General features: G+C 42.3%; 1 protein-coding gene across 1 annotated transcript; it reads left to right on the top strand.

The window, feature by feature from the left end:
• LOC139575032 (growth arrest-specific protein 2-like) lies at positions 1-24,749 on the top strand. The gene is made up of 8 exons (XM_071399959.1): positions 1-189; positions 5,802-6,030; positions 7,058-7,167; positions 9,325-9,466; positions 14,827-14,890; positions 15,017-15,524; positions 15,791-15,898; positions 23,037-24,749. Exons 2-8 carry the CDS (start codon positions 5,820-5,822, stop codon positions 23,247-23,249), a joined length of 1,356 nt encoding a protein of 451 aa, XP_071256060.1. The 5' UTR covers positions 1-189; positions 5,802-5,819; the 3' UTR covers positions 23,250-24,749.
• Positions 24,750-24,772: the final 23 nt, after the last annotated feature.

Genomic DNA, 24,772 nt, shown 5'->3' with positions numbered 1-24,772 from the left:
GCAGCTTTCACAGGGCGCACAGGGGTGTTTCACTGAGAAGTGGAGGTAGCCTACGTTCTTATTGGACATTTTCCATTTAGCGGACCTGAGAAGATAACCTGTAAGTGATGTTTGGTCCTGCACACACAGTCTGTTTGTTGATTTTTACTGGAGGAATTTATTGAACAGTTTTACTTACTCATTGACACTGTAAGTATTTCCTTTATAAAGTATTATTCCTATGCAGAAAGTTGATTAAGATATTATGAATATTTAATAATGAAGGTCATTGATGAGGATGGTGATGGCTGTACATGATTAATAAATAGCCTGTGTTTTTTTGTTTACTTTGACCACTATCTCCAGTAATTGTATTTTCTTCTACTCCCCGCTAGGCCTACTAGAAAAAACAGTTGTTGACTTTGTGACTTGTGATCTAAAAAGTGAAGCTATAGATCAAATGTATGTATTTTACAAAATGCACTAGTTTTGAAATATCAGTGAAATAATGACGATTTCAAGCTGTAGCATTCATTTTATGTGATACATCCTAAGTATAGATCGTAAACGACAGCTGCATTGCCAAACCTTAATATTAATTTTGAACCTGAATATATATAAAAATATATAATACATTTTTATATATAAAAAAATATAATACATTATTTGAACTTAATAAGTATGGATGTGCTTAAAATTGTACTCACTGAACAGCTTGTGCTGTGGTCACTGTTTATTTTATAAATGTCTCCTTGCTAAAATTCAAATTTTTTCTGTTTGATTTTAGTGGCATAGTAAAAAAAGAATGTCCAGTGGAATTCTAGAGTAAAGCCCCATTGTTCAAGGTGTATAAACAGCAATGGGCAATTGACCTTACAATCCTATATGCTGGTCTGGAGTTTATTTAGTCTGGAACCAGTTGAGACAGAGCCATGTACCGGGCCTGGAGCCCAGTAAGATGTAGCCTACCTACCCTCCAACCAACCCTTTGAATATCTGTGTTCAGAAGGATCGCATTACCCCAGTTCAGCTGTTTCGATCTGAGACTCGATACTTAGTGACACCAGATCTCTGTTCAAATGCTGTTTCAGAATGGTGTAGCTTCCAGCAATGCTGTTGGACATCAAATTGAAATTGCCCATCTTTTTCTTCTCTGAATTGTTCATTCATTCATATTTAGATCAGGGGAAGTCTCTGAAAGCATCTATAGATACGTGTTCATAGTTGCCACAGAAAGCCTGGTGGTCAATTAGCCTGGTGGTCAATTAGTTCCACTTGACAGTAGTAAAGGGGCTCTAAGTACGTACCACAACACAGCGACACACACTGCTGTTGGCAATTGACTTTGTGTCAGGACAAGCCGTTGTCAGTTTGAGGTCTTTTCTACTCAAACTCTTGAAACTTGAAAGGAGGTACTATAATTTCAAGATGAAAACATTCTCTCAGCCTGTTGAAAGGACACTTGTTTACCGGTGCCAGATGTGAGACAGCATCAGAGCCGTCAGACCCATCCCCATGACAGAGCCCAGGTTAGGGTCAGCTAGGGCAAAGAGAACCAGACCATCAATCAGTCTTGTCAATTTCAATTTGAATGGCCCGCTTTTGCATTACAGGAACATACTACACATATTCTTAAGTTTGATATTACCAGAAGAATTCTAATGTTTCCCCCCTGATGGGTAGTTTGCTGCCCTGTGAGGTTGTTCCCTGCCATTAAGACACAGTCAATGAATAAGCATCACAGTAACAGGCTCCAAAATGTCACTGAAGGAAATCTTGCTAATAGGATTTTAGGTAGGGCTAGATAAATGAGGTAGTGGAGACCTACACAATATCAATGCAGGTATGGGCTTGTGTGCGTCTGTGTATACTTGTGTACTGTATGGTTGCATGTTTTGGTGTCTGTGTACGTGTGCAGGTGTGTGTGGGTGTACATGTAGTTTCGGCCATGAGAATAAAGACCCCTTGTGTCTAAAAGGTAGGTCAGGGACCTTTGCCCTCTTTCCGCAGCCCTGGATTGTGCTGTAGTGGAGGTGTGAATGTGGCACCTGTGTGTTCTGTTAGAGCGTGAGGCTCCCAGGCCCGAGCCGGTCAGCCTGAAAAACAGCCACGTACATGGCAGACAGGCCTCCGTCTACTCACCTACGCCTGCATGGTGCATTTACAAAGCCACCCTACTACAGTCACTACGACGAACATAGATGGACCGTGAGTCTACAAGGTCATCAATCTGATCTGTCCATGGTTGAGGGCTTTGTTGGTACATTGACCTACTACTGTTGCTGTAGGTTGTGTGCTTGCTGAGCCATCTACCTGCTTTCACTAGCAAATGGACTACATAGGTAGTAGCAGCCATTCCTCCCCCTTCCTACCTGTTTGGATTCCACACAGCTCCCAGGTCTCCTAGGTGTCTCCCTTAACCTGGGGCTTGTGTTGCGCAAACTATGTAGGCCTTCCTGCCCACCTGAAAAAATACTACAGCATACTGTGGTATAAATACTGTAGTATTTACTGTAGTGTTTTGGCATACTTTACTGTAGTATTTGTCGTAGTGTATGCTGTGGTATTTACAGTTAACTATAGTACAGTACATTGAAAGTATTCAGACCCCTTGACTTTTTCCACATTTTGTTACGTTACATCCTAAAATGTATTAAATAGTTTCCCCCCCTCATTAATCTACACACAATACTGAATAATGACAAACCAAAAATAGTTTTTTAGAAATATTTGCAAATAATATCACATTTGCGTAAGTATTCAGACCCTTTACTCAGTACTTTGTTGAAGCACCTTTGGCAGCGATTACAGCCTGTATTTAGGGAGTTTCTCCCATTCTTCTCTGTAGATCCTCTCAAGCTCTATCAGGTTGGATGGGGAGCCAAGCTGCACACATTTCATCAAGGATCACTCTGTACTTTGCTCCAATTATCTTTCCCTCGATCCTGACTAGTCTTCCAGTCCCTGCCACTGAAAAACATCCCCACAGCATTATGCCGCCACCACCATGCTTCACCTTAGGGATGGTGCCAGGTTTTCTCCAGATGTGAAGCTTGGCATTCAGGCCAAAGAGTCTTGGTTTCATCAGACCAGAGAATCTTGTTTCCCATGGACTGAAAGTCCTTTAGGTGCCTTTTGGCAAACTCCAAGCGGGCTGTCATGTGCCTTTTACTGAGGAGTGGCTTCCGTCTGGCCACTCTACCAATAAAGGCCTGATTGTTGGAGTGCTGCAGAGATGGTTGTCGTTCTGGAATGTTCTCCCTTCTCCACAGAGGAACTCTGGAGCTCTTTCAGAGTGACCATCGAGTTCTTAGTCACCTCCCTGACCAAGGCCCTTCTCCCCCGATTGCTCAGTTTGGCTGGGCGGCCAGCTCTAGAAAGAGTCTTGGTGGTTCCAAACTACTTCCATTTAAGAAGGATGGAGGCCACAGTGTTCCTTCGGACCTTCAATGCTGCAGACATTTTTTGGCACCCTTCCCCAGATCTGTGCGTCAACACAATCGTGTCTCGAAAGCTCTACGGACAATTCCTTCGAACTCATGGCTTGGTTTTTGCTCTGACATGCACTGTCAACTTTGACACCTTATGTAGACAGTTGTATGCCTTTACAAATCATGTCCAATAAATTTAGTTTACCACAGGTGGTCTCCAATCAAGTTGTAGAAACATCTGAAGGATGATCAATTGAAACAGGATGCACCTGAGCTCAATTTCGAGTCTCATAGCAAAGGGTCTGAATAATTAGTAAATACGTTTTTTTTAATTTATGTATAGAAAACTGTTTTTGCTTTGTCATTATGGAGTATTGTGTGTAGATTGATGTGGGGAAAAATTATTTAATACATTTTATAATAAGGCTGTAACTTAACAAACTGTGGAAAAAGTCAAGGGGTCTGAATAATTTCCGAATGCACTGCATAAATACTGCAGTAAAAGAGAACTGTAATATAGACTATAGTAATTACTGTAGTGTTTTTGCGGATTGAAGTATACTGTAGTATTTACTGTAGTGTTTTTGGGGACTGTAGTACGGTATACTGTAGTATTTACTGTAGTGTTTTTGCGGACTGTAGGATACTGTAGTATTTACTGTAGTGTTTTTGCAGACATTACCGTAGTATTTACTATAGTGTGTTTGTTTTATTATCTTTGACATCGAAGTGGAGGCTTTCTCCTTTTAGGGAACCTACTGGAGAAATACTGAACGGATAGTTCAGCGCTTCTGCTCTTTTCTAAAACTTGTAGGAAATACAGTATATGGTCTATACTTTTCATGTATGTTTCTCAATTATGGGTGGCACAAATTGTGATATAGGGAAGGGAATGGGCAGAGTATATGCAAATTAAATACTGTAGTATTTACTATAGTATTCTATAGTATACTACAAAATTCTATAGTAAGTACTACACATGATTGAGGGATACTACAGTGTGTAATATAGTATACTACAGTTAATTATAGAATTCTATAGTAAACCTAGTATTTTTTCATGTGTGTGCCTATGTGACAACAATCAATATTTGAAGACAATAGGACATTACCTTGAAATGATACTGTTTGACATGTGTATCCTATCAACAAATGCTATTTTCAATACAGTTAGAGTGGTGGATTCTGTGGGGGTTACATCCCTGTCAGCAGTCAGTTTGTTTAACCTTCCAATAGTCTGTGACTTTAAACAGAATTCACATTTTCTTGGCAATTGAAATGAACGGCACATCTGATGTTAAGATGTACATACCACAGAATCTTGGCATCTTATGGTAACACTCTACTCTAGTGTTTGTTGAAGTTGACCAGTATATTTTCTTCGGTCTTTCACTGCAACCCCGGTGCATGTGTTGTTTTCTTACCCCTGCAGATTAACTGTGGGGATTACGGGAAGCCAAAGCATGTCTCTGCATGGGGTTGGCCTTTATGATGAATACTTGTCTGGAAAGAGGCATAGAATAGTGCCAGGGGATTCGCTCATTGCTTTAGATGTTTGTCTATTAAATCCTTCCCTGACATCAGTTACACTAACAGTTATGACAAAAGGTTGGTGCATGTGTGTTCATGTTTGTGTGAAGATTTGTGTGTATGTGGGCTCTGTGTGTGATCTATTGTGTCAGTACATGTATTTTGTATGTTTGTGAATACATGGTCCATAGTGTTTGTGTATGTGTTTATTGTGTGGGTTAGTATGTTGTCTGTATGTGTATCATCCATGCTTTTGGTTTCCACACTGAAGACGCACAAGTTTTACCTGTGCCAAAACCTTCTCCTGTACGGACCTCCACCAACTCCAAACCTTTCCGCTTATGTGGGAGTCTGGTGGACAGTCCTCCTACTGTGCTCTGTTGATGACTCTCATAGGCCCCCCCGTCCTGGCCCACTCTTGGCTCCTGTCTCAGCTGTCTGCCCCTGTCCTGGCCCCTGCTCTGGGAGGATGGTGTGGAGTGCTCCTAGGCCTGGTTAGGGTCAATGAGAGTTCCACACCATTCGATTTACTGTCAAATGAACTAGGGCTAGAGCTTGTTTGAGTTGGGTTGAACTCTTGCTGTAGTAGGCTATTAAAACTTTAAACAGAATGGCTATCCTGACGTATACAACTAGAAATGTACAGAAAATATTGAAACACCAGAGGCTGACAGACAGGTCGACGCCCCTCTGACAAAGAGCTGATTTACAGATAGAAATGTCGCATCACAAATAAGCTCTCCAACTCCCTCCTTTGATGTGACATATTCAAATGTTGCAAATCTAGAAAAGTGACAATACAAAATATTTTAAATATGAATGAAATACAACATTAACAGCTTCTTTTCCTCCTGTCCTGCAGGCAAAAGAGGAGGGAACCATGAACAGTCCGGTGGAAACAGAGGACGACAAATACAGTCCAATACATCTCACTGGGCTCGGAATATGTTGCCCCCTCAGTCCCAAACAGCACCACGATGGGCCTGGTCTGGAGAGCCCACAGCAGTACACCAAATGGCTCCCCAGCCGCCACGAGGCCAGCCTGCTGCCCATGAGAGAGGACCTGGCTCTCTGGCTCAACATGTTTCTGGGTAGGGTGAACTTCACCTGGTTTTTATGTTGTTACAAAGCACCTGCAACAAACCTGTAACCATCTTGGGGTTTGGGGCTTTTAAAACACTTTTAACAAGGAATGTGTCTAAACTATGACTAAGATAATGTGATGCATTGGTTTCGCTAGATTCTTGTGCAACATAGGTCTATTTTTGTAGTTTCTGAACATCAATACAAATGTCACCCAATGACAAACAGGTTTTGCGAGGACATGAAATTGGATCATACTTTTTATATTGGATAATGGGGACCTTGCTATTGGTTGGTGTTCTGAACTGGAAAGGCACACATGAACCTAAATCCTTGAAATACCCCTGCATGTCTGGTCACTGAAATACCCCTGCATGTCTGGTCACTGAAATACCCCTGCATGTCTGGTCACTGAAATACCCCTGCATGTCTGGTCACTGAAAGGAACCCTGTTAAGATTCTAGGGGAACAATATTGTTGGAAGGAAGTCAGGAAGGGCCTGAACATGTCACAGCCTGTGTGTGTCTGGGTCGGGAAGATGACTAGATAATATCCATCACTCACACATAGGGATCAACTTGCAACAATGCAAGCCACGCATAAGTATTTTCTAGGTCTACAACCAGGAAGCTTGCATGAGAATGATGTCGTTAATAATAAGGTCCCATTAACAAGGCAAATGCTTCAGTTTAATATGGCATAATAAAAATACATTACTCCAGATCAACACCCTTATCATTATTCACAAATAATGCCGGAGCAGTATAGTACATCTGTGTCATCGCAGTGAGTCGTAACCTCAGGACAAAAACACCTGTGTAATGACATATAACGCCCTACATGATCAGTATGTAGCCACTATATATTCACTTATCATGTACAGCTGATTTTTTTGAAACAGGGTTTAAGTAAATAAAACATTATCATTAGATGTAAAGCACACAGTGAATATAAGACAACTATTTGATATGAAATGGGCTCCCCTTTCTGTGGCCTGTTTAGCATGGTGTTGGTGACTGACATTTTTCACCACAGACTCTGGGGTTACGGCTGACAGCCTGATGGACAGGCTGGATAATGGGGTTCTGCTGTGCCAGCTGGCCGAGGAGCTACAGGAGAGGATGATCCAAGGCAGCAATGGCAAGGTAACATAGAAACATTCATGACCATAGACAGCATACATTACATGATCACAATTAAGAATATCGATCTTTCATCAACTTACTTATGCCATACAGATGTCTATATTTCAGTGGCTCAGTCTTTTTAATTTTTTTATTTCACCTTTATTTAACCAGGTAGGCTAGTTGAGAACAAGTTCTCATTTTCAACTGCGACCTGGCCAAGATAAAGCAAAGCAGTTCGACACATACAACAACACAGAGTTACACATGGAATAAACAAACATACAATCAATAATACAGTAGGAAAATCTATATACAGCATGTGCAAATGAGGTAGGATAAGAGAGGTAAGGCAATAAATAGGCCATGGTGGCGAAGTAATTACAATATAGCAAATAAACACTGGAATGGTAGTCTAAAGATACGATCTGCAATTGAGCCGTCTCTGGTGTACGTTTGGTGTATTTTTTTTAATGTTGAAACCTAGCCTTCACTTGAAAGTAGACAATAAAGGACAGAATGTTTCACTGAGAGTCTGGTTTTGAAGTCACCATCTGTGGTTCTCCTCACCCCTTCTCAGAGTGCTGCTGCTGCTGATACTGACTAAGAACTGCATAATGCCACGCTTCATTGTCATTCTTGAATTGTGTTTACTAGTAACTGTTTCCTAAATTTATACAAAAATAACTCAATATTATTTATAATCTTACACAGAATCTGCCCAAGTGCTGGTTGTTGGAGTTACTTTCTATGGTTCACATCTTGACTAGACATTTGGAGGGAATTTAATTAAAGGCCCAGTGCTGTCAAAATTATGTTTAACTGTTTTTTGTTTTTAAAATATTTTTCAACAGCTGATAAAACTATCACTGTAAAAAAGTGAAAACATTTGATTAGTGTTATTTCCTGATAGTTGCTGGTTGAAAATACAATCTACACAGGACCTTGTAATCAGCAGGTTTTGTATGGTTGACATCACCAGGCGGTTAATTAGTTAAAGGCCCAATGCAGTTAAAAACGTGATTTTCTTGTGTTTATATATATATATATTTCCACACTATGAGATTGGAATAATACTGTGAAATTGTGAAAATTATGATAATGCCATTTTAGTGTAAGAGCACTACTAAGAGCTGTAGTGTAAAAGACCGCCTGAAATTCCAGCCTGTTTTGGTGGGATGGAGTTTTGGCCTGCCTGGTATCATCACCAGGCGGAATATTTGTTAATAGAGCAATAACAAACAGAGTTCCAAACCTCTCTGGCATTAACAGTTAATTTTCAGTTTGCCCCTCCCCATTCAGACCACTCCCAGACAGTCCAAGCAAAATTCTTGCTTGAGAAATGTTTTGTTTTGCTAAAAAGCTATTTCTGCTTCTTTTGGAAACTGTTTATGGAAACTATTACAGTAAGGAACTTAATTGTTATCCAGAAATGATTTAATATTGATCTAAAAATGGCTGCATTGGGCCTTTAAGAAAATAATTGATGCTAAGAGGATAATGTAGTGGGAGTGACCCCAAATTAGCTGTTATTAATAATTATAATGCACTAATTATACCATGTTATACACTGAGTATAAAAAAAACATTAAGAACAGCTGCTCTTTCCATGACATAGACAGACCAGGTGAATCCAGGTGAAAGCTATGATCCCTTATTAATGTCACTTATTAAATCCACTTCAATCAGTGTAGATGAAGGGGAGGAGACAGGATAAAGAAGGATTTTTAAACCTTGAAACAACTCAGATATGGATTGTGTATATGTGCCATTCAGAGAGTGAATGGGAAAGACAAAACATGTAAGTGCCTTTGAACAGGGTATGGTAGTAGGTGCCAGGCGCACCGGTTTGTGTCAAGAACTGCAACGCTGCTGGGTTTTTCATGCTCAACAGTTTCATGTGTCTATCAAGAATGGTCCACCAGCCTAAGGATATCCAGACAACTTTACACAACTGTGGGAAACATTGGAGTCAACATGGGCCAGCATCCCTGTGGAACGCTTATGACACATTGTAGAGTTCATGTCCTGACAAATCCAGGCTGTTCTGAGTGCAAAGGGGGGGTGCAACTCAAAAGTAGGAGGGTGTTCTTAATGTTTGTATGGTATACTCCGTGTATTGAGCTGAATTAGAGTATTGACACTGACTTGGTGATTGTCCCTGTGTATTTTCCCCAGCCCTTCGTCCGCAGGGTGATTCATTGGCGAGCTGATGCTACTTTTGGCTCTTTCTTTGCTCGGGACAACGCTGCCAACTTCCTCTACTGGTGTCGGAAGATTGGTGTGGATGAGACTTACCTGTTTGAGTCTGAAGGTTTGGGTGAGTACCTACTTGTTTGTCTATTTCCGTCTGGCACTGACAGGACACATATCTGTCCTTAAACAGCCAATGTCCATCAAGTTGTCTGTCTAAGAGAGAATCTGTAAATCTCTGTCAGAGTCAACCAGATTAACTCATGAACACTGAAATGGTGTGGCTAATTGGCAACAGACCCTACAGTTAGATCATTAACACACTTCTGCCGATTCTAATCTGTTGTAAATCTGTGCTCAGGATGTGCAACGTCCAGAGACTTAGCAGAGATCTTATTGAGAAACAGTCCTCATACACGTCACAAGATGTCTGCTTTTAAAATGTTCCCGACCCCCATCCCATCTCTAATCTCATCCATATACTGTATATACAGTTGAAGTTTACGTACACCTTAGCCAAATACATTTAAACTGAGTTTTCACAATTCCTGACATTTAATCCTCGTAAAAATTCCCAGTCTTAGGTCAGTTAGGATCACCACTTTATTTTAAGAATGTGAAATGTCAGAATAATAGTAGAGAGAATTATTTATTATTTATTTCAGCTTTTACAGTGAGGGAAAAAAGTATTTGATCCCCTGCTGATTTTGTACGTTTGCCCACTGACAAAGAAATGATCAGTCTATAATTTTAATGGTAGGTTTATTTGAACAGTGAGAGACAGAATATCAACAAAAAAATCCAGAAAAACGCATGTCAAAAATGTTATGAATTGATTTGCATTTTAATGAGGGAAATAAGTATTTGACCCCTCTGCAAAACATGACTTAGTACTTGGTGGCAAAACCCTTGTTGGCAATCACAGAGGTCAGACGTTTCTTGTAGTTGGCCACCAGGTTTGCACACATCTCAGGAGGGATTTTGTCCCACTCCTCTTTGCAGATCTTCTTCAAGTCATTAAGGTTTCGAGGCTGACGTTTGGCAACTCGAACCTTCAGCTCCCTCCACAGATTTTCTATGGGATTAAGGTCTGGATACTGGCTAGGCCACTCCAGGACCTTAATGTGCTTCTTCTTGAGCCACTCCTTTGTTGCCTTGGCCGTGTGTTTTGGGTCATTGTCATGCTGGAATACCCATCCACGACCCATTTTCAATACCCTGGCTGAGGGAAGGAGGTTTTCACCCAAGATTTGACGGTACATGGCCCCGTCCATCGTCCCTTTGATGCGGTGAAGTTGTCCTGTCCCTTCAGCAGAAAAACACCCCCAAAGCATAATGTTTCCACCTCCATGTTTGACGGTGGGGATGGTTTCTTGGGGTCATAGGCAGCATTCCTCCTCCTCCAAACACGGCAAGTTGGGTTGATGCCAAAGAACTCCATTTTGGTCTCATCTGACCACAACACGTTCACCCAGTTGTCCTCTGAATCATTCAGATGTTCATTGGCAAACTTCAGACGGGCATGTATATGTGCTTTCTTGAGCAGGGGGACCTTGCGGGCGCTGCAGGATTTCAGTCCTTCACGGCATAGTGTGTTACCAATTGTTTTCTTGATGACTATGGTCCCAGCTGCCTTGAGATCATTGACAAGATCCTCCTGTGTAGTTCTGGGCTGATTCCTCACCGTTCTCATGATCATTGCAACTCCACGAGGTGAGATCTTGCATGGAGCCCCAGGCTGAGGGAGATTGACAGGTCTTTTGTGTTTCTTCCATTTGCGAATAATCACAGAAACTGTTGTCACCTTCTCACCAAGCTGCTTGGCGATGGTCTTGTAGCCCATTCCAGCCTTGTGTAGGTCTACAATCTTGTCCCTGACATCCTTGGAGAGCTCTTTGGTCTTGGCCATGGTGGAGAGTTTGGAATCTGATTGATTGATTGCTTCTGTGGACAGGTATCTTTTATACAGGTAAGAAACTGAGATTAGGAGCACTCCCTTTAAGAGTGTGCTCCTAATCTCCGTTCGTTACCTGTATGAAAGACACCTGGGAGCCAGAAATCTTTTTGATTGAGAAGGGGTCAAATACTTATTTCCCTCATTAAAATGCAAATCAATTTATAACATTTTTGACATGCATTTTTCTGGATATTTTTGTTGTTATTCTGTCTCTCACTGTTCAAATAAACCTACCATTAAAATTATAGACTGATAATTTCTTTGTCAGTGGGCAAACGTACAAAATCAGCAGGGGATCAAATACTTTTTTCCCTCACTGTATTTCCCTCATTACATTCCCAGTGGGTCAGAAGTTTACATACATTGAATTAGCATTTGGTAGCATTGCCTTTAAAATGTTTAACTTGGGTCAAACATTTCGGGTAGCCTTCCACAAGCTTCCCACAATAAGTTGGGTGAATTTTGGCCCATTCCTCCTGACAGAGCTGGTGTAACTGAGTCAGGTTTGTAGGCCACCTTGCTCACACACGCTTTTTCAGTTCTGCCCACAAATTTTGTATAGGATGAGGTCAGGGCTTGTAATGGCCACTCCAATACCTTGACTTTGTTGTCCTTAAGCCATTTTGCCACAACTTTGGAAGTATGCTTGGGGTCATTTGCGACCAAGCTTTAACTTCCTGACTGATGTCTTGAGATGTTGCTTCAGTATATCCACATAACTTTCCTGCCTCATGATGCCATCTATTTTGTGAAGGGCACCAGTCCCTCCTGCAGCAAAGCACCCCCACAACATGATGCTGCCATCCCCGTGCTTCACGGTTGGGATGGTGTTCTTCGGGCTTGCAAGCCTCCCCCTTTTTCCTCCAAACATAATGATGGTCATTATGGCCAAACAGTTCTATTTTTGTTTCGTCAGACCAGAGGACATTGCTCCAAAAAGTGCGATCTTTGACCCCATGTGCAGTTGCAAACCGTTGTCTGGATTTTTTATGGCGGTTTTGGAGCAGTGGCTTCTTCCTTGCTGAGCGGCCTTTCAGGTTATGTAGATATAGGACTCGTTTTACTGTGGATATAGATACTTTTGTACCTATTTCCTCCAGCATCTTCACAAGGTCCTTTGCGGTTGTTCTGGGATTGATTTGACTTTTCGCACCAAAGTACGTTCATCTCTAGGAGACAGAACGCTTCTCCTTCCTGAGCAGTATGATGGCTGTGTGGTCCCATGGTGTTTTTGCTTGCGTACTATTGTTTGTACATATGAACGTGGTACCTTCAGGCGTTTGGAAATTGCTTCCAAGGATCAACCAGACTTGTGGAGGTCTACAATTATTTTTCTGAGGTCTTGGCTGATTTCTTTTGATTTTCCCATGATGTCAAGCAAAGAGGCACTGAGTTTGAAGGTAGGCCTTGAAATGCATCCACAGGTACACCTCCAATTGACTCAGGCTAATTGACATCATTTATCAGAAGCTTCTAAAGCCATGACATCTTTTTCTGGACGTTTCCAAGCTGTTAAAAGGCACAGTCAACTTAGTGTATGGTAACTTCTGACCCACTGGAATTGTGAGAGTGAAATAATCTGTCTGGAAACAATTGTTGGAAACATTACTTGTGTCAAGCACAAAGTAGATGTCCTAACCGACTTGTCAAAACTATAGTTGGTTAACAAGAAATTTGTGGAGTGGTTGAAAAACGTGTTTTAATGACTCCAACCTCAGTGTATGTAAACTTCTGACTTCAACTGTATATATACTCTATCATACCCTCTCATCAGACCATGGGAGGCCTCTGGCAGTAGTCTCTGGTTTCTTTCTTGTGCCTGTCCTGGATTAGTAGCCTGTCCCCTGTAGAATGACTGTGCTGTTTCCCGTTCAGTCCTCTTCTCTGTTCTGTAGAAGCATGGCCCCACTGGGAAAACACTCCAGTGTCACCTGTCTTTGTCCTCCACTGACTCCCTAGCTTTTATCTGTGACTGTCACTATGAGTACGCCAGCCATGCTTCCTCACTAGCTGTAGAGGATTTAGCGAGTGGATGAGATGGTTTAAAGGGAATGAAAGAGACAGATGTTTAGGTGGAGCTGGAAAGCAGGTCAGCTCACAGTGCTACCTGACTCTGTACCTTGAAAATAGGGACGTCATATTTTCTTCTGTGACTTGGATTGTCTTGTCTTAGGATCATGTATCACCCATTCACCTCTGTTTCTGTTTGATGCCTTCAGTACTGAGGAACATGGGAGACTAGTTATAGCATGTTGACCACATTTAGTGATATTAACTGTGTGTGCAGTATACCTATTCCACCTGGGCATGTTCCTGCATGGGCATGCATGACACTGAGAGTGTTAATGTGTAGGTTTAACTACCATACGCGTCAGTTTGCCCCCTCTTCTGACTAAACTGGCATGTTGGTGAATTTTCTCTCAGAATGATAGGACATGTACATGATGACTACTGTATTTTTCAATATTTATGTTTGACACAAGAATTTTAAAGTCATTCATACTGTATATTTTCATACGTACATAATTGCTTAAATTGTTGTACTTCAATGTACAACTACATGTAAGTGTATACTGTGTATTTGTGGAATTATGTCTGCTCTACTCTATTCCTGCTTTCTCTCCTCCCGCTTCCCTGCTGCATCCTTGGTGTAGGGATGGATTTACAGAATAGAGCAATGACAAGGAACTTCATTGCCAATTTCAAAGATCAAAGGTTACCTATGGACACATTCGGGAGGTGTGTCCAATGTGTCTCACATTTGAACTATAATACCATAACTTTTCCCAATTGTTTGTGTTTTGGTGGCGTTTTATTTTCATGTTATGCTACTGAGAGAAGTTAATTTCACTACACAGTATATCCATGATTCCTTTCTCCCCAAAACAAAACCACACCTTCTGTCCCTGTGAAATGAAATGACATGTTTAGAACAAGATATGTTTTGATAAGTATTTTAATCACTTTGGAGAGCCTAACTTTGAAGACTACGGATGATTACAGGCATTGAGCGTGCTGTGTTTAGCATGCATGCCCACGTTTTCTTTACACACGTGTCTGGTGCCTACAGGGATTTGAGTTCAGCTTAAAAGATAGCTGGGCGCTGGAGAAAGGCATAACCCCTCCTGAGTCCTCACTGACATTCACCCGTATTCAAAATGCTGCTTTTGTTTTCATTTTCCTCACAGATAATGTCCTGTTTTATCTTTGCAAGCATCTCTTTTGGCAGCTGAATGATACTCATTGTTAATGGGTAGCATGTGTGTGTGGTTCTTGAAATATTAACACATTGGTTTGATCTTTATTCAATTTTGTCTGTGTGAATCCTCATATTCAAATAGCTTGGTGCAGGATGAAGGTTGTCTTTGTGTGTCCTGACATTCTGACAGTCTGTGTGGTTTGTCATGGACGTTCATGTAAATACACATTTAGCTGCTGTTCATGTCGTCAGGCTTTATACATAAAGATAATACATGAATATGACAGTATTTGTTTAGCCATGACATGTGTTGTGTGTGCTTTATGGTCAGTGCTCCACAAACAGCCTCGGGAGGTGTGTCTCTGTCTTATGGAGCTGGGAAGGATTGCAGCCAGGTGAGTTGTCATGACTCTGTGTACATCATTCACTCAGAGACTTGCACAACTGCGCTTTTCCCAGTTCATGGAATCTTTCTTTACCAACCGTCTAACAGTCGTGGTGTCTCACTGACTCACTCTCAGCTATGGTGTGGAGCCCCCAGGGTTGGTGAAGCTGGAGAGAGAGATAGAGAGGGAGGAGGCAGGGGCTCTCACCCCATCGTCACCTCTGGCCTTCCCCTCACCCACAACTCTTCCCTTAATCTTACCGCTGCTCCGTGCTCCTACACCCCCTGCTTCTGTAACCGCACCTCCCAGTCCAAGCCCACCCCCTTCCCAAGCCCCAGTAGACCCTACACCTCCAACTTCCATCTCATCCTCGTCAACCACCACTAGTACAACTTCCACTCAAACCTCACCTGTTACCACTGTCACAACCTCCACCCAGACCCCTCCGACAACTCCAACCACAGATACTATCTCAGCCCTGAGCCTTACAGAGACCCCTGTCTCCCCATCTCCACATCCTCCGCCACTGCCGTCACCTCCATCCCAACCCTCACCCTCTCCCTCACCTAAGCCCAAGGCGCGTCGTCCAAGCAAAGCATCTGCTAAGAAGACGCCAAGCACATGCGACATGTTGGATGACATTGTAAGTACCTCCTCTCAAATAGGCCTAAAGTAACCATGAATTACCCATCAATATAATGAGAAATACAGTAGCTAATCAGTGTCATCTTGCCCCACTGACTGTATCGTAGGAAAGATCTTAAGTATTGACCTAGTCTAGCAAACCAGACTTCCTCTCCAATTGTTTAGCAAACATTCTTAGAGGTGATAATGCTGGTAGGTATAGCCTACGGGTAGGACGAGGTTATGTCTTTGAGTGCTTTATCTGAGAGATGTTTTGTGTTTCAGGTGAGAAACATTATCGAGGACCCGCCATGCAGCTGCCCCACTAAGTTCCCTGTGGAGAAGCATCCTAAAGGACGCTACCGTGTCGGGGAGAAGGTCCTCTACGTACGAGTATGTCAAAACCCCTTCCTTCACCCTAATTATAAGGAGTTAATAAAACTCAGGCAGTTGCGTGAAACCATGGAAGTAGATTATATTTATATTGTTCTATACAGCAGTGAGTGACATCATTTATAGGACACATACTGTATGGACATAAAACATTAATTTAAATCAACAACCACATGAGGAAATATAAGGAATTTAATTTGTTGGTATTGACTTAATACCAACATATTACATTCTTTGCATTTCCTTATGTGGTTGTTTTTTAATCAAGTGATATTTAAGAATGTTGATTGACATATATTGAACAATGAGAGCATGTTTGCTGCACTAAGCTGCAATAAGTGGGAATCTGTAGAGAAGGACTTGTTCCAGGCAAAGCCCCATGGGATACAGGGTTGCTTGGCAACAGTAGACTGAGTTCTAATGGGAAAAAAGTATTATTAAAACATGCCCAGGTTTGTATTTTTTTTTTTTCACCTTTATTTAACCAGGTAGGCTAGTTGAGAACAAGTTCTCATTTGCAACTGCGACCTGGCCAAGATAAAGCATAGCAGTGTGAACAGACAACAACACAGAGTTACACATGGAGTAAACAATAAACAAGTCAATAACATGGTAGAAAAAAAGAGAATCTATATACAATGTGTGCAAAAGGCATGAGGAGGTAGGCAATAAATCGAATAATTACAATTTAGCAGATTAACACTGGAGTGATAAATCATCAGATGATCATGTGCAAGTAGAGATACTGGTGTGCAAAAGAAAAGAAAAGTAAATAAATAAAAACAGTATGGGGGTGAGGTAGGTAAATTGGGTGGGCTATATACCGATGGACTATGTACAGCTGCAGCGATCGGTTAGCTGCTCAGATAGCAGATGTTTAAAGTTGTTGAGGGAGATAAAAGTCTCCAACTTCAGAGATTTTTGCAATTCGTTCCAGTCGCAGGCAGCAGAGAACTGGAAGGAAAGGCGGCTAAATGAGGTTTTGGCTTTAGGGATGATCAGTGAGATACACCTGCTGGAGCGCGTGCTACGGGTGGGTGTAGCCATCGTGACCAGTGAACTGAGATAAGGCGGCACTTTACCTAGCATAGCCTTGTAGATGACCTGGAGCCAGTGGGTCTGACGACGAACATGTAGCGAGGGCCAGCCGACTAGGGCATACAGGTCGCAGTGGTGGGTCGTATAAGGTGCTTTAGTAACAAAACGGATGGCACTGTGATAAACTGCATCCAGTTTGCTGAGTAGAGTATTGGAAGCTATTTTGTAGATGACATCGCCGAAGTCGAGGATCGGTAGGATAGTCAGTTTTACTAGGGTAAGTTTGGCGGCGTGAGTGAAGGAGGCTTTGTTGCGAAATAGAAAGCCGACTCTAGATTTGATTTTGGATTGGAGATGTTTGATATGAGTCTGGAAGGAGAGTTTGCAGTCTAGCCAGACACCTAGGTACTTATAGATGTCCACATATTCTAGGTCGGAACCGTCCAGGGTGGGGATGCTAGTCGGGCGTGCGGGTGCAGGCAGCGAACGGTTGAAAAGCATGCATTTGGTTTTACTAGCGTTTAAGAGCAGTTGGAGGCCACGGAAGGAGTGTTGTATGGCATTGAAGCTCGTTTGGAGGTTAGATAGCACAGTGTCCAAGGAAGGGCCAGAAGTATACAGAATGGTGTCGTCTGCGTAGAGGTGGATCAGGGAATCGCCCGCAGCAAGAGCAACATCATTGATATATACAGAGAAAAGAGTCGGCCCGAGAATTGAACCCTGTGGTACCCCCATAGAGACTGCCAGAGGACCGGACAACATGCCCTCCGATTTGACACACTGAACTCTGTCTGCAAAGTAGTTGGTGAACCAGGCAAGGCAGTCATTAGAAAAACCGAGGCTACTGAGTCTGCCGATAAGAATATGGTGATTGACAGAGTCGAAAGCCTTGGCCAGGTCGATGAAGACGGCTGCACAGTACTGTCTTTTATCGATGGCGGTTATGATATTGTTTAGTACCTTGAGCGTGGCTGAGGTGCACCCGTGACCGGCTCGGAAACCGGATTGCACAGCGGAGAAGGTACGGTGGGATTCGAGATGGTCAGTGATCTGTTTGTTGACTTGGCTTTCAAAGACCTTAGATAGGCAGGCCAGGATGGATATAGGTCTGTAACAGTTTGGGTCCAGGGTGCCTCCCCCTTTGAAGAGGGGGATGACCGCGGCAGCTTTCCAATCCTTGGGGATCTCGGATGATACGAAGGAGAGGTTGAACAGGCTGGTAATAGGGGGTGCGACAATGGCGGCAGACAGTTTCAGAAATAGGGGGTCCAGATTGTCAAGCCCAGCTGATTTGTATGGGTCCAGGTTTTGCAGCTCTTTCAGAACATCTGCTATCTGGATTTGGGTAAAGGAGAAGCTGGGGAGGCTTGGGCGAGTAGCAGCGGGGGGGGCGGAGCTGTTGGCCAAGGTTGGAGTCGCCAGGAGGAAGGCATGGCCAGCCGTTGAGAAATGCTTGTTGAAGTTTTCGATTATCACGGATTTATCGGTGGTGACCGTGTTACCTAGCCTCAGTGCAGTGGGCAGCTGGGAGGAGGTGCTCTTGTTCTCCATGGACTTTACAGTATCCCAGAACTTTTTGGAGTTAGAGCTACAGGATGCAAATTTCTGCTTGAAAAAGCTGGCCTTTGCTTTCCTGACTGACTGCGTGTATTGGTTCCTGACTTCCCTGAACAGTTGCATATCGCGGGGACTCTTCGATGCTATTGCAGTTCGCCACAGGATGTTTTTGTGCATGTCGAGGGCAGTCAGGTCTGGAGTGAACCAAGGGCTATATCTGTTCTTAGTTCTGCATTTTTTGAACGGAGCATGCTTGTCTAAGATGGTGAGGAAGTAACTTTTAAAGAATGACCAGGCATCCTCAACTGACGGGATGAGGTCAATATCCTTCCAGGGTACCCGGGCCAGGTCGATTAGAAAGGCCTGCTTGCAGAAGTGTTTTAGGGAGCGTTTGACAGTGATGAGGGGTGGTCGTTTGACCGCGGACCCGTTTACGGATTTAGGGTTGTACCTGGTGGGTTCCTTGATGATTTGTGTGAGATTGAGGGCATCTAGCTTAGATTGTAGGACTGCCGGGGTGTTAAGCATATCCCAGTTTAGGTCACCTAACAGAACAAACTCTGAAGCTAGATGGGGGGCGATCAATTCACAGATGGTGTCCAGGGCACAGCTGGGAGCTGAGGGGGGTCGGTAGCAGGCGGCAACAGTGAGAGACTTATAAATTTCTGGAATTTCTTATTTCTGGTATTACTTGACTTGTCCTAATATGTATTGAATGTCTTACGAATAAGTTATTGTATATTATTTTGTTAAACAAAAAGTGAAATCTTAGCTATAATGTAACATTTATACTTGATTGAGTAAAATGTGTATTTTGCCTTTAGTTGCTCCATGTCTAATATATTCTGAAATCGACTATTCAATTCCATAGTTAATTTATCAACAATTGGATGGGGTCACACTCTATGGGTTCAACAAACCAGAAATGCATCAATTGCTTCCTCAGTGGAAGCTTTCCTTATATGGCCTTGACTGACACTGTAGCATCATCTGTCTGCTGTCCACACTGAGCTGACAGACCAAATCGTATGTTGTTTCTCATCTTTTGGGGACAATTGGTCACCAACAGAAGACCGTTTTAATGCTCAGTTAATGTTATTGAAATCCATTGGCTTAGAATGTGTTACTCAATAACAGTATGTGATTTAGCTGTCTTTGTCAGTAAACTGACACGCTGAGTTACAACTGCACTCCTATTTTTCTTCCCTGAGCAACAGATGCCTTATTTTTTACTGCCCATTTAGATATAATGGCTGCCTTAGACTCACTGAACACCTGTTTCTCAGTAATAGTCAAATGTCTAACATGGGAAAACATGCCCTTACGCCACATCAAAGAAAATGGAGGTCATAAAAATGGATAGCCAAGGGATGTTGTTGGTTTATGGGCAAGTTCAGTGAGGCTGTATGTTTAGGACGAACATTTACAAAATGGAGAAATATGCGTACCCTGACGGTTTCATGGTCACGGTATTGTATTTTTCCTTTCTTTCATCCTTCAGTGTTTCTCGGCAACCAAGGTCATATGACTGGGGTTTGGTTGCATGTGAACCGCTTGTCTGTTGAAGCTCTGTAATTTTCCTGATATTCCAGATGCCCTCCCCTAAACACACTTTGGCATATTTTAGTCTTCTGTGGTTTCCTGAGAATAACTGCTAATTACAGATTTAATTACAGCAGCATGGACTTGTGCCAGGCTACGTTACCTTTTTCACTTTAGATTGTCTGTGTGCCCAACATCTCCATCTTAACTGTTATTACTGTACAGCAGAGGTATTCAGCCGTGGGTCTGCAGCACATGTACCGCAAGGGGTCTGCAAAAAGATATATATTTAAAGTGGTTTAATTTAATTGTATAATTTCAACATTTTTAAGAATATTGCTAGCAACAACAGAATGAGTACAATGTGAATAACAGAAAATATTATTATTGTCATCCACACCAGAAAATAGGATGTATTTTCTTTCTAATGTCGCCTAAGGTATGACGGGGGTCTTTGGGTTGTCGGTTGCCTAGGAGGAGGTTCCTGGGCAAGAAAAGGTTGAAGACCCCTGCTGTACAGCACTACCTGCAGGATACACAGTCCTTTCTCTCAATCACTAAAAAACACACTTCTCTTCTCTGTATGAATAGAGCACTACAGTCCACTCCCCTGTAAAGATGTTACCTGTGAATGTGTGAAGTGATGCCCATTAACCAGGCCCTGATAACCCCTGTATGTCTGTCTGTCTGTATGAGTCCTGTGATGTTTGCTTGGCTTTTTAAAGAGCAGAATCTATTGATTACTAAGACCAAGTCATTAGTGGTGTGATTTAATCAGACAGCTCATTGAAGCCTGGCCTGGTATGACACCCCCTCTCTCCACTGGAGATTTTTCAATCATGCTAGCCCTGGAGGGCTCCATGCAGCATTCTCAGCTGTTGAAGAAAGGAAGGCTTTTCTTCTCCAAGCCCAATTAAGCACCAGGCTTTATAGCAGGGATGGTAACTGTGTCTGGCACTGAAGAGAAGGGAGACATTAAAACCTCTCACAATATCATCTCACTTCCATTACTTCCTATTTCCATCAGAACACATAGGAGCTTTGTTTGGTTTGCTTTATATTTTAGCAGTGGTCTGACTGCTATAAAAAGAAGACATATCTCCATTTAAGCTATCATTAAAGTTCTATGGGGTTACCTAAAAGGAAAAAGCAGTTTCATTTAAGAATAAGTAGGAGACGGTGGTTAGGTTATATTAAAGTCCCTGCCCTTTTTACATGTGACAAGATCCTCCCATAGAGTGAGATACATGTGAATTTCTCCAATACAATTACTCCATCTCTCATGTAATGACCAATGCAATCACAATAATCTTTCCTCAGAAGGGAATGGTTAAAGCATGGCCCCTAGTGGATGATGGGTGAAGGCCTCTTCCTCCATTAGCGTTCTCATGAATCTTTCAACAACAAACGGGAGGAGAGAGAATCAATAGAGCTGCCAGGGAAGGAGGACACAGGGGAATCCAGCAGTCAGCTTATGGGCTGGAGTAAAGGCACACGTGTGGGGGGGCAGGGGCTGTTAGAATGAATCTGATTATATAGAAGATGTCTGCCGCAGGGGGTTGTGTGCACAATTCCTGAGAAAGTCTACTTGCATAATTCTACTATGTGAATATTGAGTTTTGAGAGCCATAACAGTCATAACGTATTTTGACTAGTATTCTGAGTTGACTAGTGTTCTGTTACATACGCAATTAAATAAATACAGTAACCCAAATATATTTTCCTCGTAGAGCTCTTGAAATGTAGTGCTGTAGGCTATAAAACAAATCCTTATAGCCTACAGTATTTTAGCCCACATTTGTATGGATAGCTCTAACCTAAGGTTGATGAATGGAAAAAACATATAGGTGTTTCCCTCCACTGCTCCTGCTCCCCCTTCCTCCTTCTTACCCTTGTGTTCGTGTGTTATGTCAAACTTGACCCCGCTGTCAGCGATAACATTTTAATCTGCCTGTGGACAGCTGAGGCAGATCACGTCTCAGGGGCTTCTTTGGTTGGTAAATGGGACTACCAGGCATTGTCCGTGTGCATGTGGGTGCTTGTGTATGTGCGTGTGTGTATTCACTTACACCCCTCCACCGTCCATCTCGCCATTAGTATGCATAGTGGAGGACAGGAGGTGTATAGCAGGGGTGTAAATCTGCTTGTATTATCACATTCTTAATGGTTCCATAATGAAGGGGTTATGGGCGATAAGGAAGGAGGGTGTGCGCCGGTGTTGACAGAAGGACGGCTGGCCAGGCAAGGCCTCTTGGGAATCTAGATGTCTGTGTGGAGCTACAGCTTTGTAAAGAGACAGTGATCTCTATTTCGCTGCTTTCATTTTCTTACAATTCGACTGTATTATTTGAGAGCTGTTGCCATGGTAGCGTCAGGTTTGTACCAGACCAGAGGGTGATGTGTAGAGGAAGGTGTCTATGCAGTAGTTGTCAGAGGGCTTGATTTAAAGAGTGCTGATATCTCAGTGTTTGCCTGCTATCACAGGTGTTCTAAGTGTAACTATGTACATGGTGACTTCACAACAACGTACTATTTATGAATGCTGTGTCCTCTGTGTGCGTGCCCGTGCGTGCTTGTCTGTGGATTAGTCCACTGCATGTGCTCAGCTGGCGTCATGAGGCAGTGTTTCATTTGGCTTAATGAGATTTTGACAAAGCTGTCTTTCTATGGATCAGAGATCATTTGACTTTCATGAGGGCTGTTACACAGGCAGAAGGAACTGGTCAATATTTGATTAGAAGGGTATCTTCTCTTGGCTCGGGGGTCATACAAAGAGCAGTTTCAGTCTATGGAGTGAATCATAACATTTTCCAAGGTTACTATGCCTTGGCCTACTTGAAATCAGACATAGGTGAAGGGGGATTCAAAACCAAGCTAGGTATTGAGCAACAAACAAGTACATTTGTTGTGATTTGGTTAAGTTACTCAAATGGAATAGCAGTCATGGGTTTTATTGTACCTGCTGTTTCTGACTATCCCCTCCATCTTGTTCTTCCTGCAGATGCTAAATGAGCGTCATGTGATGGTGCGCATCGGGGGAGGCTGGGAGACCTTGGGATGTTACCTGCTGAAGCATGACCCCTGCCGGATTCCACCAGTCACCCCGGTCAGGACCTGTTGGGCCAAAGGCAAGTCCTCCAACATGAAGGACTTCTCACCACTGTCACCAGACAGCTACATGGTGGTGGGGGCACACTACCGTGCCAAGAAATAAAACATGAATCTGTTCAACCATAACAGATAACTGACACCACAACCTAGCAATGAAGCTTCCTGGTTATGCTGAGCATATCAAGGTTTTTTCTGGAGATTTATTTGAATGAAAGCTATTGCCTAGTGACCAGAGGTGTGTGTGTGTGTGTGTGTGTAGATATATCTTTGGTAAGTTGGGTTTAGTGGCTCACATGTATGTAGAAAGGTATATTTGATCATCTAAAGGAATTCAACAAAATACCTGGTATGGTGTTATTTTGGGGCGGCAGGTAGCCTAGTGGTTAGAGCGTTCGGACAGTAACCGAAATGTTGCTAGATCGAATCCCTGACCTGACAAGCGAATCCCTGAGCTGACAAAAATCTGTCATTCTGCCTGAACAAGGCAGTTAACCCACTGTTCCTAGGCTGTCATTGTAAATAAGAATTTGTTCTTAACTGACTTGCCTAGTTAAATAAAACAATTTAAGATTAGTTTGAAAAAGTGATCTTACCTGTAAAAATCTATCCTGTAGTCTTTAAAAGAGTTGATTCAGGATGGCTAGTATAGCTGAGAGGTAATGGCGTTTAGAATTGTATTTTACTACATTGGATGAGGTCTCATCTGAAGACTGTCCAGTCATTTCTCTATAAGAATTGTTTTATTGTACTATAAAGTTTTTTTGTTAGAACCCTGATAGAAGACGATATAGGGATCAGTTATGAAATGTTTATTTTTCATTATTTTATGTATATTTTGGAATGTACTCTGATTGAATATCATGTAATGACATCACATGGGCATGAAAAAAGGCAAAGATGTGAACTATCAATTTATTTGTAGTCAGATGTTCGATGGTTAGCTACTACCCTGCAGCCTTGACTCTTTCTCAGTTGCTGGAATTAACACGACTGAGGACACAGACAGAAAATACCCAACTCTCCTCTAGGTGGCACTGTGTCCTAAGCAATAGATGGTACAAGCAACACTTACCCCATTGTTTCTTAGCCTCTATGGCTGAATTTAGACATGCAGCACAATTATGATTTTTTTTTTACCAATCAGATCAGCCTTAAGATGATCTAATGTGAAAAGATCTGTGATTGGTCAAAAGACCTATTGGTGGAAAAAAAGTTCATAATTGGGCTGCCTGTCTAAACACAGCCTAATATTATTACAGGGAATTCATCCACTGAGGTCCACTTAAAGTAAGTCTAGCATTTGGACTAAATCAGTGTCAGCTCACTAACTGACAGATGTCGGCAACATCCATGTGAATGTTTTTAAAACCTCATCAATTCTGTATTAGTTTGGAGAATGAATATGTGCTACATACTGATGAAAGACAAACTGAGATGAATGATGGTTGTTTTTTTTATTGTGAAATCATGGCATTCGTGTAATTCCTCTGAAAAATGTGCCACATGTCCAACCAAAACTTTACTGCAGTGGTTGCAAGAACCATAATAGCCTATTTGATTATACTCTCCGTGAGTGTGAAATAGTGTACATGTAAGCCCAGATGGGCAGTTCACAGGAAGAGCTTT

The sequence above is a fragment of the Salvelinus alpinus genome, chromosome 5 (genome assembly GCF_045679555.1).
Source record: "Salvelinus alpinus chromosome 5, SLU_Salpinus.1, whole genome shotgun sequence".
In the NCBI taxonomy this organism is placed as follows: Eukaryota; Metazoa; Chordata; class Actinopteri; order Salmoniformes; family Salmonidae; genus Salvelinus; species Salvelinus alpinus.
This window is presented reverse-complemented; position numbering and strand designations above follow the sequence as displayed.